At 41.0% G+C, this 13,729-nt stretch overlaps 1 protein-coding gene across 10 annotated transcripts in view; it reads left to right on the top strand.

Moving 5' to 3' along the window:
• Positions 1–13,729, top strand: part of EIF2AK4 (eukaryotic translation initiation factor 2 alpha kinase 4) — a 105,998-nt gene that overhangs the window by 63,959 nt on the left and 28,310 nt on the right. For all 10 annotated transcript variants that reach the window (XR_010323114.1, XM_064292204.1, XM_064292202.1 and 7 more), the window contains 7 exons: positions 493–572; positions 3,517–3,618; positions 5,903–5,956; positions 8,027–8,263; positions 9,514–9,589; positions 10,014–10,135; positions 13,651–13,700. Coding sequence is in view for 9 of the 10 variants with exons in the window: in XM_064292204.1 (XP_064148274.1) it covers positions 493–572; positions 3,517–3,618; positions 5,903–5,956; positions 8,027–8,263; positions 9,514–9,589; positions 10,014–10,135; positions 13,651–13,700 (721 nt within the window). In the remaining variant the exon portion in view is untranslated. The remainder of the gene's footprint in view (positions 1–492; positions 573–3,516; positions 3,619–5,902; positions 5,957–8,026; positions 8,264–9,513; positions 9,590–10,013; positions 10,136–13,650; positions 13,701–13,729) is intronic.

The following is a 13,729-nucleotide window of genomic DNA, read 5'->3' as shown; positions in this document are numbered from 1 at the left end:
GTTAATTAGTGCGTTGAACAGCAGGCCACAAAACTTGTTCACCCGGTACCTGTTTTTCATTTGTAAAGATTTTATTCAAAAAAATTATAGTTATTTATTAAATTATAAAAATGCTTTAGTTTTTATCCCCACTATGTTGATTGTTCTTCAGAATGCTAAGAAATTAGAGCTTAAGTTAATAGGGTAACTGACTCCCACGGGTAGACGGTTACGCTGTATTTAACCCAGCGTAATATTTTTTAGTAACGTGAGGCTGCCTTATGACCTGCTCTGTCCGGGTCGTCTTCCTCTGGCACTGTCCCTTCTCCACAGCAGGAAAGACTTCCTTGTGTGGAGCAGAGTGGGTGGCCACACGTGACGTACAGCTAATCGTCTTATGCATGTCTCGTTATGTGTCATGCTTCACTCTTAAGATACCCTTTTTTTAAAATAGAAAATCACCTTATCTGTAAGTCCTGTTATTGGAAAGCTCTCCTTCCTTCCTCCTCATAGGTCATTTGACTGGGATGGTTGGCACGGCTTTGTACGTAAGCCCAGAGGTCCAAGGAAGCACCAGATCTGCATACAACCAGGTAAAGGAGGAGCTTTTGGGGAGAGGAGAAGTAGGTGTCTCAAGAGTGAACATCAAGTCACAGCATTTGGGGCTTAGTCACTCGTTCACTCAATGTATACATATACAAAAAGGATAACGGTAGTGGTTGTACAACTTGATGAATGTGATCAACGTCACCAGATTATACATGTAAAAATTGTTAATTGGCGAATGTTTTGTTATACATGTTTTTACCACACTTTATTTATACATACATACTCACACACTTATTGAGTGCCTACTCCATGCAGGGCACATGGTACCCAAGGGTGGTGACTGAAACCAGCACCATCGCTGCCAAGAAGCTTACAGTCCGACCATTTATCCAGATAATATTTGAACAAACCCCTATGCCCAGGCAAGGCCCCGGGCCAGGCACCAGGAACAACTCAGTCAAGTGAATAAGACATTCGTGGCCCCAGCTCTCCAGGACCTTATCCAATGGTAGAAGAAAGAGAAGAAACAATTAAAAAATGGAGGAAATAATCACAACTGTGTTAAGTGCTAAGAAGAAAAGAGATGGGGTCCACTGCCAAGAGAGCAGCAGGGCGTCCTTAGACTGACCAAAGGAGGCCTCCCAGAGAGGATGGCATTGAGGATAAAGGGTGACACAGAGCAGGCCATGCAAAGTTGGGGAGTGGAGCATGCCTTGGAGGGAAAGGGGGTGAAGCAGAGGCAATAGCATGTGAAAGGAGAAGAGCCCGGGTGGTAGATAGCTGGACACAGTTAAGGCCGGTGTGGCTGCAGCATGGTAAGCGACAGGAGAGAGAGGCCGGAGGCGAAGCTGGAAGAGAGGCCAGGTGAGCAGGGCCAGGTCGGCCGTGATAAGGAGTCTGGGTTTTATTTGAGGTGCATGGGGAGCCACTGAAGACTGTTGAGCGAGAGTTCGCCCTAGCTGCTGCCAGGAGGTTTGCAGAAGTCCAGTGGGGAGGCTGGTAGCTGGAACTCCAGTGATAGCGGTAGAGATGAAGAGATGCACCCAGATGCGGGATACATTTTGGAAGGAAATTGAGAGAATTTTCTGATGGAGTGGATGTTAGGTGAGGAAGAGGAAGGAAAAAGTACAGCATCCAGGCTCCTACCTGGAGCAACTGGGTGAAGACTAGTTGGCTGAGATGAGGAAGCCTGGGGAAGAGACAAGGGGTAGGAGGAGAAAGATGGCAGGAAAATTGGGTTTGAGACATGTTAAGTCTGAAATGCCTGATAAGAAAAGCCATGATGTCCAGTAGGCTGTTAGAAAGCCAAGACTGGAGTTCAGAGGAAAGGTCAGAGTCGGAGGTATAAATTTGAGAGCTGTTGGCACACAGATGGGATTTAAAGCATGAGACTGGTTGAGATCAGTTAGACCAAGAGTGCAGAGCTCTCTGTTTAAACAGTTAGGCAGGAAATTGGCACCAAAGCATATGATCAGGCTGGCAGTAGAAACTCAAGCCTGGGTTTGCTTCCGACAGGGTCCACTGGACAGTGACATCAGAGCATCTAGCGTTGAAGCAGGCCCCCTCGGTACCCCGTGAGGGTGAGGGTGTCGGGGACGGACATGTGCACCGTGGGCATGAGGGCACATTTGGGGTCATCTTCCTGCGTCTGTTTGGCAGAGCATAGTGAAATCCTTCAAAGTGCTCTGCCCTTCAGCCTGGCAGTTCTACCTTTAGAAATGTATCCAGAAGAAGCAACCAGGGACATCCAAAGAGATTTCTGTAAGAGGAGGTCATAAATATTGTGTGGTCTCACTAATATGAAGTACCTAGAATAGGCAGATATGTAGAGATCCAAGTTCAAGGGTGGTTACCAGGAGTGGGGGGTTATTGTTTAGGAAGCATTGAGCTTTAGTTTATGGGATGAACAATTTGGCAAAGAATACTGGTGATGGTTGTACAAAATGATTTACCTAATCAATCTCACCAAATTATATACATGGGAAGTGTTGAATTGGCAAACGTCGTATTATCTATATTTTTACAGCAATAAAAAAGGGGGATCATCACAGCATTATTTATACTAGTGAAAAATAACTTAAGTGTTTAAAAATAGGGGAGTGGTTAAATAAATTATGGGACACCCATAGAAGTGAACACCATATATCGTTAAGATCCTGTCTTAGGAGAATGATAGAATAACGTCGAACAATATTGAGTGACTAGAAATTACACAGAATAGTGTAGCTGTAATCTTGTAGTATGTACATGTGTGTATACAGAGAAGAGGAAAAAATCAAAGTGGTCATATAGTGAACGTCTGTAGTAAATACCCTGAACAGTGAGATGGTAGGTGATTTCTGTTTTGTTCTCGGTGCTTCTCTGCATGTCCCAGCTTTTTACAGCCAACACGATAGAAAATGCCACAGTGGATGTTTGTTTTTATGACTTCAGAGGTCACTCGTGGTAATTTGAGAGGCTCCCCTGTGATTCCTTGAGTCCAAATTCATTTTAAGAGTTTTTCTTGAAAATGATCTTTCCCGGCCTGGTGTGTCCTTTCTCAATCCTCATTGGCATGTCTTTGCAGTCAGGAGATGACCTTTGCTGTTAGCTGCAGATTTGTTCTGTGTTTCACTTTTAAGATGATTAGTAAAGATGAAAAAGCAAATTGTAATGACAAATCTTGGTTGTCCATTCTCTTGAGGCATTATTTTCAGTCTTCAGCCAGTGTTTAACTACATCTGTGTATAGCTAAAAAAGCCAGTTGCAATTCATTTTCAAGGAAAATGTTGAGACAACTCAGGCCAAATATTTTATCACAACCTAAACGTAAAATATCTCACTTAGACTTTATATCTGTAATTTTTTTAAATAAATCATCAAATTTTTCTGGTGTGGCTTGTTTTCCATTTATGCAAACTTTTTTCCAGCTAGCAGTGCTCATCCTAAATTCTCTGGTAAATTATACTTTGATATCAAGGCTCATTAAATACAATTTTTCCCCCTCAGAAAGTGGACCTCTTCAGCCTGGGTATTATCTTCTTTGAGATGTCCTATCATCCCATGGTCACGGCCTCAGAAAGGATCTTTATTCTCAACCAGCTCAGAGATGTATGTATCAGATGTTTTATTGTATAAATTTCCAGGAACCTAATCTTCCATGGAGATCAGAATTCAGGGCGGGGTGTTTTTCTGGTCCTTATCGTTGTCAAGAAGCTGTTCTACTGTAATTTTAATGACTTAGTTGCCAGGCTAACAGCTCTCTCATTTGCAGTGAAACATTTTTTAAGCAGGGGAAGTCACCTCACTTAAGGTCTTATAAATAGCAGTTTTGGTAGCCAAAGACTGTCACCACTTAGAGGAGATCTTACTGGTCTCTCTTCTGTATGTCTAGTAAGTGGAAACCTTCCTCTGCCTACACAACCAGTGATGAGAAACTTTCCCCAGTTTTGTTTATTTTTGGAAATCTTACCTGCAAAAGAGGTCCCTAGGTGGCGCAAGTGGTTTGCAGTCAGCTGCTAACATAAAGGTTGTCAGTTTGAACCCACCCAGCCATGCCATAGAAGAAAGACCCGGTGATCTGCTTCCATAAAGATTACAGCCAAGAAAACCCTACGGAGAAGTTCTACTCTGTAACACATGGCATCGCCATGAGTTGGAATCGCCTTTGTGGCAACAGGTCTGGTTTTTGGTTTTTATCTGCAGAAATTGCTAGGTTAAAATTACTTTTTTTTTTTTTTTTAATTATTCTGAGAGATTTACCCTTGATTTTAAAACAAAGGAGGAATCAAAAAAAAAAATTTATATTTTATCAGTTACAGCAGAGAGAACGGGCAATGAGGGTAATGAATAGTTCTAGAAATTAAAGATTACAGCAGAACGGACCTGGTGTAGTAACGCCTAAAGAATAGCACCATGACCAAGAGTAAAAAGGGACCTAAGAAAATATCAACCACTTGAACTGGCCTTACTTTTTTCACCCCATGAAATTTCCATTTGTGTTCTTGGGATTAATCTTTGCTTTTTTTTTTTTTCTGTTATTGCCCAAACTAAAAGGGACTAACGTTACGGCGTGTGAGATCAAGGATGGGCATTGGAAATGGCATTAAGATTAAAATGGAGAGTAATGTTTGGGTGAGGACGATTTAGATTCAGCTATTTTTTTTTTTTTTATGTGTGAGCAAGAGGAATGGAGAGCCTTCCTCTTACTGAACAGAGCAAAGCAGGAGTGTCTGTTAGGTTAAATCATACTTTGTAACTAAGAATACTCCTCTAGATGCTTTGGGAAACAGTTGAGATATTTTATTGTCCGGAATGTGGTCAGCTGTGTTCACATAGTGCAAGAGTAAATTAAGCATCCTTGCTTGGACTTGCGAATGGCATCGATGGCCTTACTGAGCCTCACTGAGGTGCCTTTCTTTAGCCTAAAAGTCATGTTCGTTCTCTGATTTCAAGAGTATCTAAACTGTCAAGTTAATCTCATAATTGCAGCCCTATTTATCAGACCGTTGAGAACTTTTTGGGAGGTAGAGATTTTTGTGTTAACGGTTTTTTACCACTCTGTGTTGGTGGTTTGGCGTCTTGCCTGTTTTCAACTCTGTGTTTAGCAAAAAGGACCTTATTTTTCTTGGAAACGTTAGATTTTAAAATACTTTGTTCTCAGGTTCCTCAGGCCCCTTTGCAGTCAGGCCCCTTCTCCCACATGGCAGCCACTGATCTGCTTTAAGGCACAGTAGTTTTTCCCTTACTAGAATTTCATACAAACAGATTCATAAATTCATATAGACTGTTGTGCTTGGTTTTATTTAGCTTTTGAGACTTATCCATGTTACATGTGTATTAGCAGTGTTTCTTGTCATTGCTGTTTTTGCATTCCATTTTATGGATGTGACCACAATTTATATGTGACCCATTTGCCGTTGAAGGATATTTATATTGTTTCCAGTTCATGACTATTATGAATAAAGTTACTAAGAACAGACAAACAAAAAAAACACCTTTATCCTTAGATGAGATGCTTTCTCTAAACCTAGGCTGTCCTTTGAGTACTGTTTCTATTAAAATGATACATATTTGGAAGAATGGGCATCAGTTCTCAGTCAGTCTAACCTGGTGGCGTAGTGGTTAAATGCTACGGCTGCTAACCAAAGGGTCAGCAGTTTGAATCCACCAGGCGCTTCTTGCAAACTCTGTAGGGCAGTTCTACTCTGTCCTGTAGGGTCGCTATGAGTCGGAATCGACTCGATGGCACTGGGTTTGGTTTTTGTTGTTGTTGTTGTTGTTAACCTTGTTAGCAGATTTTTATTTCTGTATTTGATTTTCTTGCTTCTGGTGAATGATGCTTTCACTGGCCGTCTGCCAAGCCCTCACTGATTCGAATATAATATCCTTTCAGCCCACTTCGCCGAAGTTTCCAGAAGACTTCAATGATGGCGAGCATGCAAAGCAGGTAATTTTCTGATGCATTTATTACTGTCTTCACTCTTGAGTTTTAATTACTGTTTTTCTTCTTTTTCAGTTAGTTATTGTCTGCCACTCATTCTCTTGTGTCCTGGGAACAACGTGGGGAAAATATCAAAAGATGAAGCACTCAAATGTTATTAGACTTGAAATACACCATAAAAATATCAAAGGCTGGCATAGCAAATTAACAGACTGCAGGGTTCTCTTGTGTGGCTCATTGTGCTTTTGAAGTGCTGTTTGGCCCCTGGCTGAGCTGTTGTAAAAAAAAGAGAATGCTTTTACAGCTCATTGTTTTTTAAAAAAAAAAATGCTTGGAACTTTTAAGAAGTTTCATTTAAAACCATAATTCCGTGGTTGAAGTAGTTCAGATTGTGAAGACGGAGGGTTGCATTTTCTAGACAATATTTTCAACCACAAAGTTGTCCGTACCATAACTACCCGAGTGTGTGTGTGTGTGTTTGCGTAAATCACGCTATAGGTTAGTATTGGCTTCCGGCTAATCAGTGAATTTGGGTATTGTGCTTCTAATGTGCCTTCTCTTAGTGCTGATTGTCTCGGTGAGGCCTCTTTCACTAGTTAACACTCTTGTCATGTAGTTTAATCCTTAAACTGACTTTTATTAACAATAGTAATCAAGGCAAAATCTCTCATCTGAATTATTAACGTTGAGAACAGAAACCTAGATAGAACAGTGCAGTAACTTACTTTTTCTTGCTTATTGGTTATGTATCTGGGTGGACACGTCACTTAACCTTTCTAGGCTTTAATTTTCCTCACCTGTAAAATAAAGGAATTAAATAGCGTTTATTTGTATTAGCACTAACATCCTGTAGTGCGTTTATGGCTATAGGTACCAGTTCTGCCTCATTGTTTAAATAGTGAAGAACCATTGGAAGGTACCTTGAGTTATGTTTCTACTTCTTTTGTTAGCTATTATCCTTTATTTAAGGGACCCTGGTGACACAGTGATTAAAGCAATCGACTGTTAACCAAAAGGTTGGTGGTTCAAAACCACCAGCAGCTCCGTGGGAGAAAGATGTGGCAGTCTGCTTCTGTAGCGATTGACAGCCTCGGAAGCCCTATGGAACTGCTATTAGTCAGAATCGATTCAAAGACACTGGGTGGGTGGGTATAATTTATTTGAATGGAGTTCTTTCTGTGTTTCTAGATGTCATAAGTGTTCATTTCATAGCCCTTACCTGTAACAAGATCAGTCTTACTCATTATTTCCACATCTGTAGCTATCATGGCAGAGGAATTTTACTGAAACTACAAACACGAGAATATTTGCGTTTTTACTTCAGCCTAAGACAGGGTTGTTTTTTTTTTTTTTAAGGCGGGGTAGAATATTTTAAAGATATGTAATTAGAAAATACTTAATAAGTTTCATCTAGAAACTAAGGTTCTCTGATCTCTTCAATAGTTGTCTAACTCCTTGTAACTCCGTATTAGAAATGAGAATTAAGAATCATTAAGGGAAACCTTTCGGATGTTTAGCTTGCCTTCAGATGGTTCCCTGCCTAATGAGGCGTTCGCTGTGAAGGTATAACAAATGAGTAACATAAATCAAGAGAATGGGATCAACACAAATAACATAAATGACAAAGAAAAAAATAAAAACAAAATGTTTTATATTGCTTAAAGGATTCCTGGCTACCGTGCATCATAATATCTGCCAAAATTAGGCATCTAAAGCTATTTGCTTTGTGTTCTTACATCTTTTTTGCACAACATTGTATGTGTTTATATTGGGTGTGTTCACTTTCTACGTAGTTGTTGAATTGAGGATTTTTGGTTGTTTGTGACAATAGAATATAAAAAAGAGCATCATCTTTTAAGAAATATTCATATTACCACGTTGTGCAACTCTGTGGCCATAATTAAGTATAGAAAGAAAATGACAAATTCAGAGATTCCTGAAATACCAATTAAAATGCACCAAGCACAAGGCATATGGTGCCTTTTGCTTGGCCTGAACCAACCACTGACTTGTCAGGAGAATTCCTGAGTATTTTCCACTGTATCCCGTCAATGGTGTGCCTCGGCTTCCTTACAGAAATCCGTCATCTCCTGGCTGCTGAACCACGACCCAGCCAAGCGGCCCACGGCCACAGAACTGCTCAAGAGCGAGCTGCTGCCCCCGCCGCAGATGGAGGAATCGGAGCTGCACGAAGTGCTACACCACACCCTGGCCAATGTAGACGGGAAGGCCTACCGCACCATGATGGCCCACATCTTCTCCCAGCACATCCCCCCTGCCATCGACTACACCTACGACAGCGATATCCTGAAGGTGGGCTGAAGGCATGCTTGGCAAAGATTGCTCAACCTGGTCTACAAAAGAGTCAAGTCAGTCCCTATCCCTAAGGGACTTTTTTAATGCGATCAACCTAAATTCTTAATCTGAGGTCTGTGAAGCCCCTACAAGTATCTGCAAAATTGGTGTATATGCATTTTTCTGAAATGAAAAGCCATGCCCGTAACACTTACTTAAAGGAGTTCTTGATGTACCTCCCTCCCCACCCACCCAAAAGATTAAGAAACAGCACACTTAGAGATTAAGCTCAGACCCTAAAACAGCTAACCAGCTGGGATTCAGATCAGGTGGGACAGCAGCTCTCAGTGCTGGCTGGCTGACTGGCTGAGAGGAATCACCTAGGAGGCCTTTGAACAGGGCGGATGCCCAGGGTCCAAGTCTGGTAACTGAATCTCCAGGAAGCGCTCTCTAAAAGCACCTAGATGGCTTGAGGCACAGCCAGGTTTGGGAGCCTTCAGCATTTTATTTCTTTAAAACAAAAATAAAAGGTCTGAAGCAATATAGCAGAATGTTAAGATTTGATGAAGCAGGGCGGTGAGTACACAGATATTTGTTATATTCTGTTTCTCTGTGCTTAAAATATGATATAATTTTTTGAAAGTTAGAGTAGCAGAGGGAGAAGTGGTAAAATCTGTGAAATATCAGTGTAGATTTTAAGAGCCAAACATAGTTTTTGCTGCCTGGCAATGTTAGAAATATATATGCAGAATTATAGGTGATCTTTTTTTCAATTTTTTGTCTTTTTGCTCATCTATTGTTTCTAACTGTGAAATTGTGTTATTTCATAATAAGGAAAAGAATGAAAAAAACAGCCCTTTACGAAGTTTGTAAATGCCACATAACTTTCAGTGGACCTACTGTGAATCACCATAAGTGTGTGAGCGGTAGGCTTGGTACCCTCAGGTCTATTTGATCTCTTCACAGTGTACCCAAGAATCCCAAGGAGAACATTCGTATTTGATTATCTCTCTGAAAGGCATATATCAAAGTGGGTAAGAGCTTGGGCTTTGAGCCCCGATGGCCTTCCCGTTGCTGGAAAGTCCAGCTCTCGATTTCTGCAGCAGAGATATTGCAAGACATATGGGCTTTTCTTCCCTGACTTGCTGAGATTTCGTTTATGATCCTGGGAATAAGCAAAGTCATGCCCACTGCAAGCCACATATTAATATTTTAGGGAATCTCTTTGATTAGGCTTTATGATGACATTTTAACTGCTCATTTTTTAGGGCAACTTCTCAATCCGCACAGCCAAGATACAGCAACACGTGTGTGAAACCATTATCCGCATCTTCAAGAGACACGGTATGTCCTTTTAAAAAGAACTCACCCCTTCTCAAGAAATGTTTTTTTTTTTTATCACTAGGAAGTAGCATGAATGGATTTGAGTATAACTTCATTTTACTTTTAAATTCAGTTATAAGCAATTGATACCATGTGAAGTTCAAGTTAATTTTTACAGTTCGGCTTGATAAGGAGAAACTGATTTGAAGATGACAACCTTGCTACTGAAATACAGTGGGCCGGTGGAGTCATAAATATGCCTAATGGGCAGTCTTAGCCCTACATGAGCTCTCCATCAGCAGATGTAGACAGTTGAGGATCAACTATGGTGATGTCAGTTGTCCCGGAAGCAGATTATGTTAACTGTCAGATTTGGTTCATTTTAAGTTGCCTCTGCGGAAGAATGAGAATGTGATGATTAATTTTGTTTTCTACCCTGGTGTAGGAGCCGTTGAGTTGTGTACCCCGCTACTGCTTCCCCGAAATAAGCAAATATACGAGCACAACGAAGCTGCCTTGTTCATGGACCACAGCGGGATGCTGGTGATGCTCCCTTTCGACCTGCGGGTGAGGCTGGGGACGCTCTGCTAACCGCCTGGCTGCCATGTCTGGTCCCAGTGATGGTGTCTGTGTTAAAGGAGTACCCCTGCCCAGCAGTTTTGCTAGGCTTACATTCTAAATGTGACCTTTGAGAAACTTCAGAGTGTTCTCGGGCTGAGAACTTTCTTGGAATTTAGTAAATGCTTGACCCTCCTTCCTGCCACCTTGCAATGCACAAGTGCTTGTGGCTTTACAACACACCACCCTGCACTGTCACACCTCGCGGTTAGGCTCCACAGGTGGCCACAGTGGCTTAACCTGGCCAACTCAGATAAATAAGTGTAGTTTTTTTCTCTACCTCCTGGCTGGATCTTAACATGCTAATGTCTGTTGTGGTTGTGTGTTGGCTCTGACTCATGGCATGTTAATGTCTAGAACAATTAAATTCTTATATTAGCAGTTGTCTTAGTCATCTAGTGCTGGTGTAACAGAAATACCACAAGTGGATGGCTTTAACAAAGAGAAGTTTATTCTCTCACAGTCCAGTAGGCTAAAAGTCTGAATTCAGGGTTCCAGCCTCCAGGGGAAGGCTTTCTCTCTCTGTTGGCTCTGGAGGAAGGTCCTTGTCATCAGTATTCCCTTGGCCTGGGAGCACCTCAGCACAGGAACCTCAGGTCCAAAGGATGCACTCTGCTCCTGGTGCCACTTTCTTGGTGGTAGGAGGCTCCCACGTCTCTCTGCTCGCTCTGCTCGCTTCTCTCTTTTATATCTCAAAACACTTAAGACAGTACCTAATCTTGTAGATCTCATCCATGTAACTGCCACTAATCCACCTTATTACATCATAGTGACAGGATTTACAACATATAGAAAAATCACATAAAATGGTGGACAATCACATAAAATGGTGGCCAACCACACTATACTGAGAATCATGGCTCAGCTCAGCTGACAGGTATTTTGGGGGGACACAGTTCAATCCATGACAGCAGGTGTCTCTGCTAATTGGATGTGGTGATTTTTTTCTCCTGCTTGCTTTCTTCTGACCTCCCAGGGTTCCCTTTGACAACAGCATTCTTATGTTCTTCCATCCACATAGCCTTGGCTGCTAGCAAGCTCATCTGTAACTCCTACAGTAGACTGGAAGGATGCAGTGCACATGACAGATGAGGGTTTCATACCCCTCACCTACAAAAAGGGCTTACTTATTGCCCCCCCCCCTTTTTTTTTTAAGGATGACAGCCTTGTAGAGAAATGAGCAAAGAATACATACAACCAGGCAGTTCTCCGAAGAGGAAAAGCACATGACTAATAAACATCTGAAAAGACATTCAGCCTCACTAATAAGGAAATGCAAATCAAAGCTCTATCAACTTCACCCATCAGACTGGCAAAAATATTTCGGTAGGGCAGGAGTTAAGAGCTACAGCTGCTAACCAAAAGGTCGGCAGTTTGAATCTACCAGGCACTCCTTGGAAACCCTATGGGGCAGTTATACCCTGTCCTATAGGGTTGCTATGAGTCAGAATCGACTCAGCGGCAACGGGTTTGGTTTGGTTTTGGAAGGCTGGCAAGAGCATAGGGAAATAGGTACTTTTATACATTAGCAATGGAAATGTAAATTGCTAAATCTTTAGAAAAGTAATCTGAAAGCATTTAGTAAAATGAAAAAATTTTAAATGCACCCTTTGGACCAACAATCCCACTTTGAAGAATTTATCTGTAGAAATAAAAACACATTAGTATGTGAATGTTGCAGGATATTTACCGCAGTATTGTTATGGTCGGAGCCCTTATGGCACAGTGGTTCAGAGTTCAGCTGCTAACCAGAAGATGGGCAGTTCAAATCCACCAGGCACTCCTTGGAAACACAGTGGGGCAGTTCTACTCTGTCTGGTAGGGTCGCTATGAGTCAGAATTAACTCGACAGCAGTGGGTTTGGTTTTATTGTTACGGGGGTCAAAACTGAGATCGCAGCGTGTTCATTAGTGGAAAAATGGTGAAATTTTAGTGCATCCATATTATGGGATATTAATCAGCTATTAAAAAGAAAATTAAGATCTATGTTTTATATTGATCGGATATGTGTAATTATTATATATACAATTAAATATATGTGATAGTTAAATTCATATCTATGTTTGGTCTGTAGGAATTTCTCTGGTACCTGGAAAATAAATTTCAAAGGGCTATCTAATGTGATCCCATTTTTGTCATAAAGAAATAAAAAGTTTTTTAAAAACCTATGTGTACACATAACGTACACTCTGCGTTTGCTGCACATGGTCTGTGTGGGGGTGTAAGCACGCTGTTACATGTGTGAGTGACCTTGCACACCAGCTTGTTTATATGACCATAGAGTAAGGCGGCAAAGAATACACACGGATCTTTAGCGTCATTTTCTCGAGTGGGGGAGAACAGAATCAAGGCATCTTCTTTTTTTATGTTCTGTGTGTGTGGCTTATTGCAAGAGCGTGTTTTGCTTTTATTGTTTAAGAAGAAATCTTTTCCATACTCTTCTGTTTTTCTTCTGTAGTAAGTAAAGTGGTTTGGGATTATTTTAAATTGTTGTTAGTTGCCGTCGAGTTGATGCTGACTCGCAGCAACCCCACGTGTGCAGAGCAGAACTGCTCCACAGGGTTTTCAGGGCTGTGACCTTTTGGGAACAGATGACCAGGCCTTGCTTCCGAGGTGCCTTTTTCATCTAGTAATCGAAAGCTTAATCATTTGTGCCACCCAGGGGTTCCTTTACTTTATGGGTAAATAAATGGTACATTGGGTATTCCAGCTCTACAAAAGAAAGGAGTACAAACATTTACATAGCTATATTATTGTACTTAAAATTGGATTCTTGTTCTCTGAATATTGGAAGACTAAAGTGCAAACTTACAAATATCAGCTCTCTTTCTGTGAGCTGTACAAATGCAAATAAATAAATAAAATGCCCTTTGAGAATTAGACTCGTTACTTAATGATGTTATCTCAGGTCTCCTGGGGTAATCTGACAATAGTTTTACAAGTTGTGGTATTTACTAGGAATTTTGCTTAAGAGATCTTTAGGAAAATCAGGAAATCCACAATAAGAAATAATACCCATTTTGATTCTGTTGTCATAAGTGACACTTTTCAAAAATTGTCACTGAAGATTTTAATTTGATTTGCACTGGTTTTAATTTGCATAATAAACATTTGGCAGAGAATACTTGAAGAAAGGAGCTTGAAAGGAGGGCGCCTCATACAGCTCCAATTTCAAAAGCAGGTTTTTCTCAAATTTAAAAACCTAAGAAACACTACCATGGTTATATTGGTGTTTGAGCGTCACGTGTATCTGCTCCTGACTGAAGCACTTGGAACGTTGTAAGGAGTGTGAGCAGTGACGGGTGCACAGCCTCGTGGGTGCACTAAACACCCTGGCTTGTATACTTTCAAAGGGTGAACTTTACGGTGTGTGAATTATGTCTCAATGAAGTTGTTATTTTTTTTTTAAGGGAGTGTGGTAATTAGCACATCTTGACATTGATCTTTAAAACTTTCTCTTTCAGGTTCCTTTTGCAAGATATGTGGCCAGAAATAATATATTGAATTTAAAACGGTAAGACATAATGGGGGCTTCCGTTTAGT

Source organism: Loxodonta africana, chromosome 10 (genome assembly GCF_030014295.1).
Source record: "Loxodonta africana isolate mLoxAfr1 chromosome 10, mLoxAfr1.hap2, whole genome shotgun sequence".
NCBI lineage: Eukaryota > Metazoa > Chordata > Mammalia > Proboscidea > Elephantidae > Loxodonta > Loxodonta africana.
The sequence above is the reverse complement of the archived record's forward strand: the minus strand, read 5'-3'. Positions and strand labels throughout refer to the sequence as shown.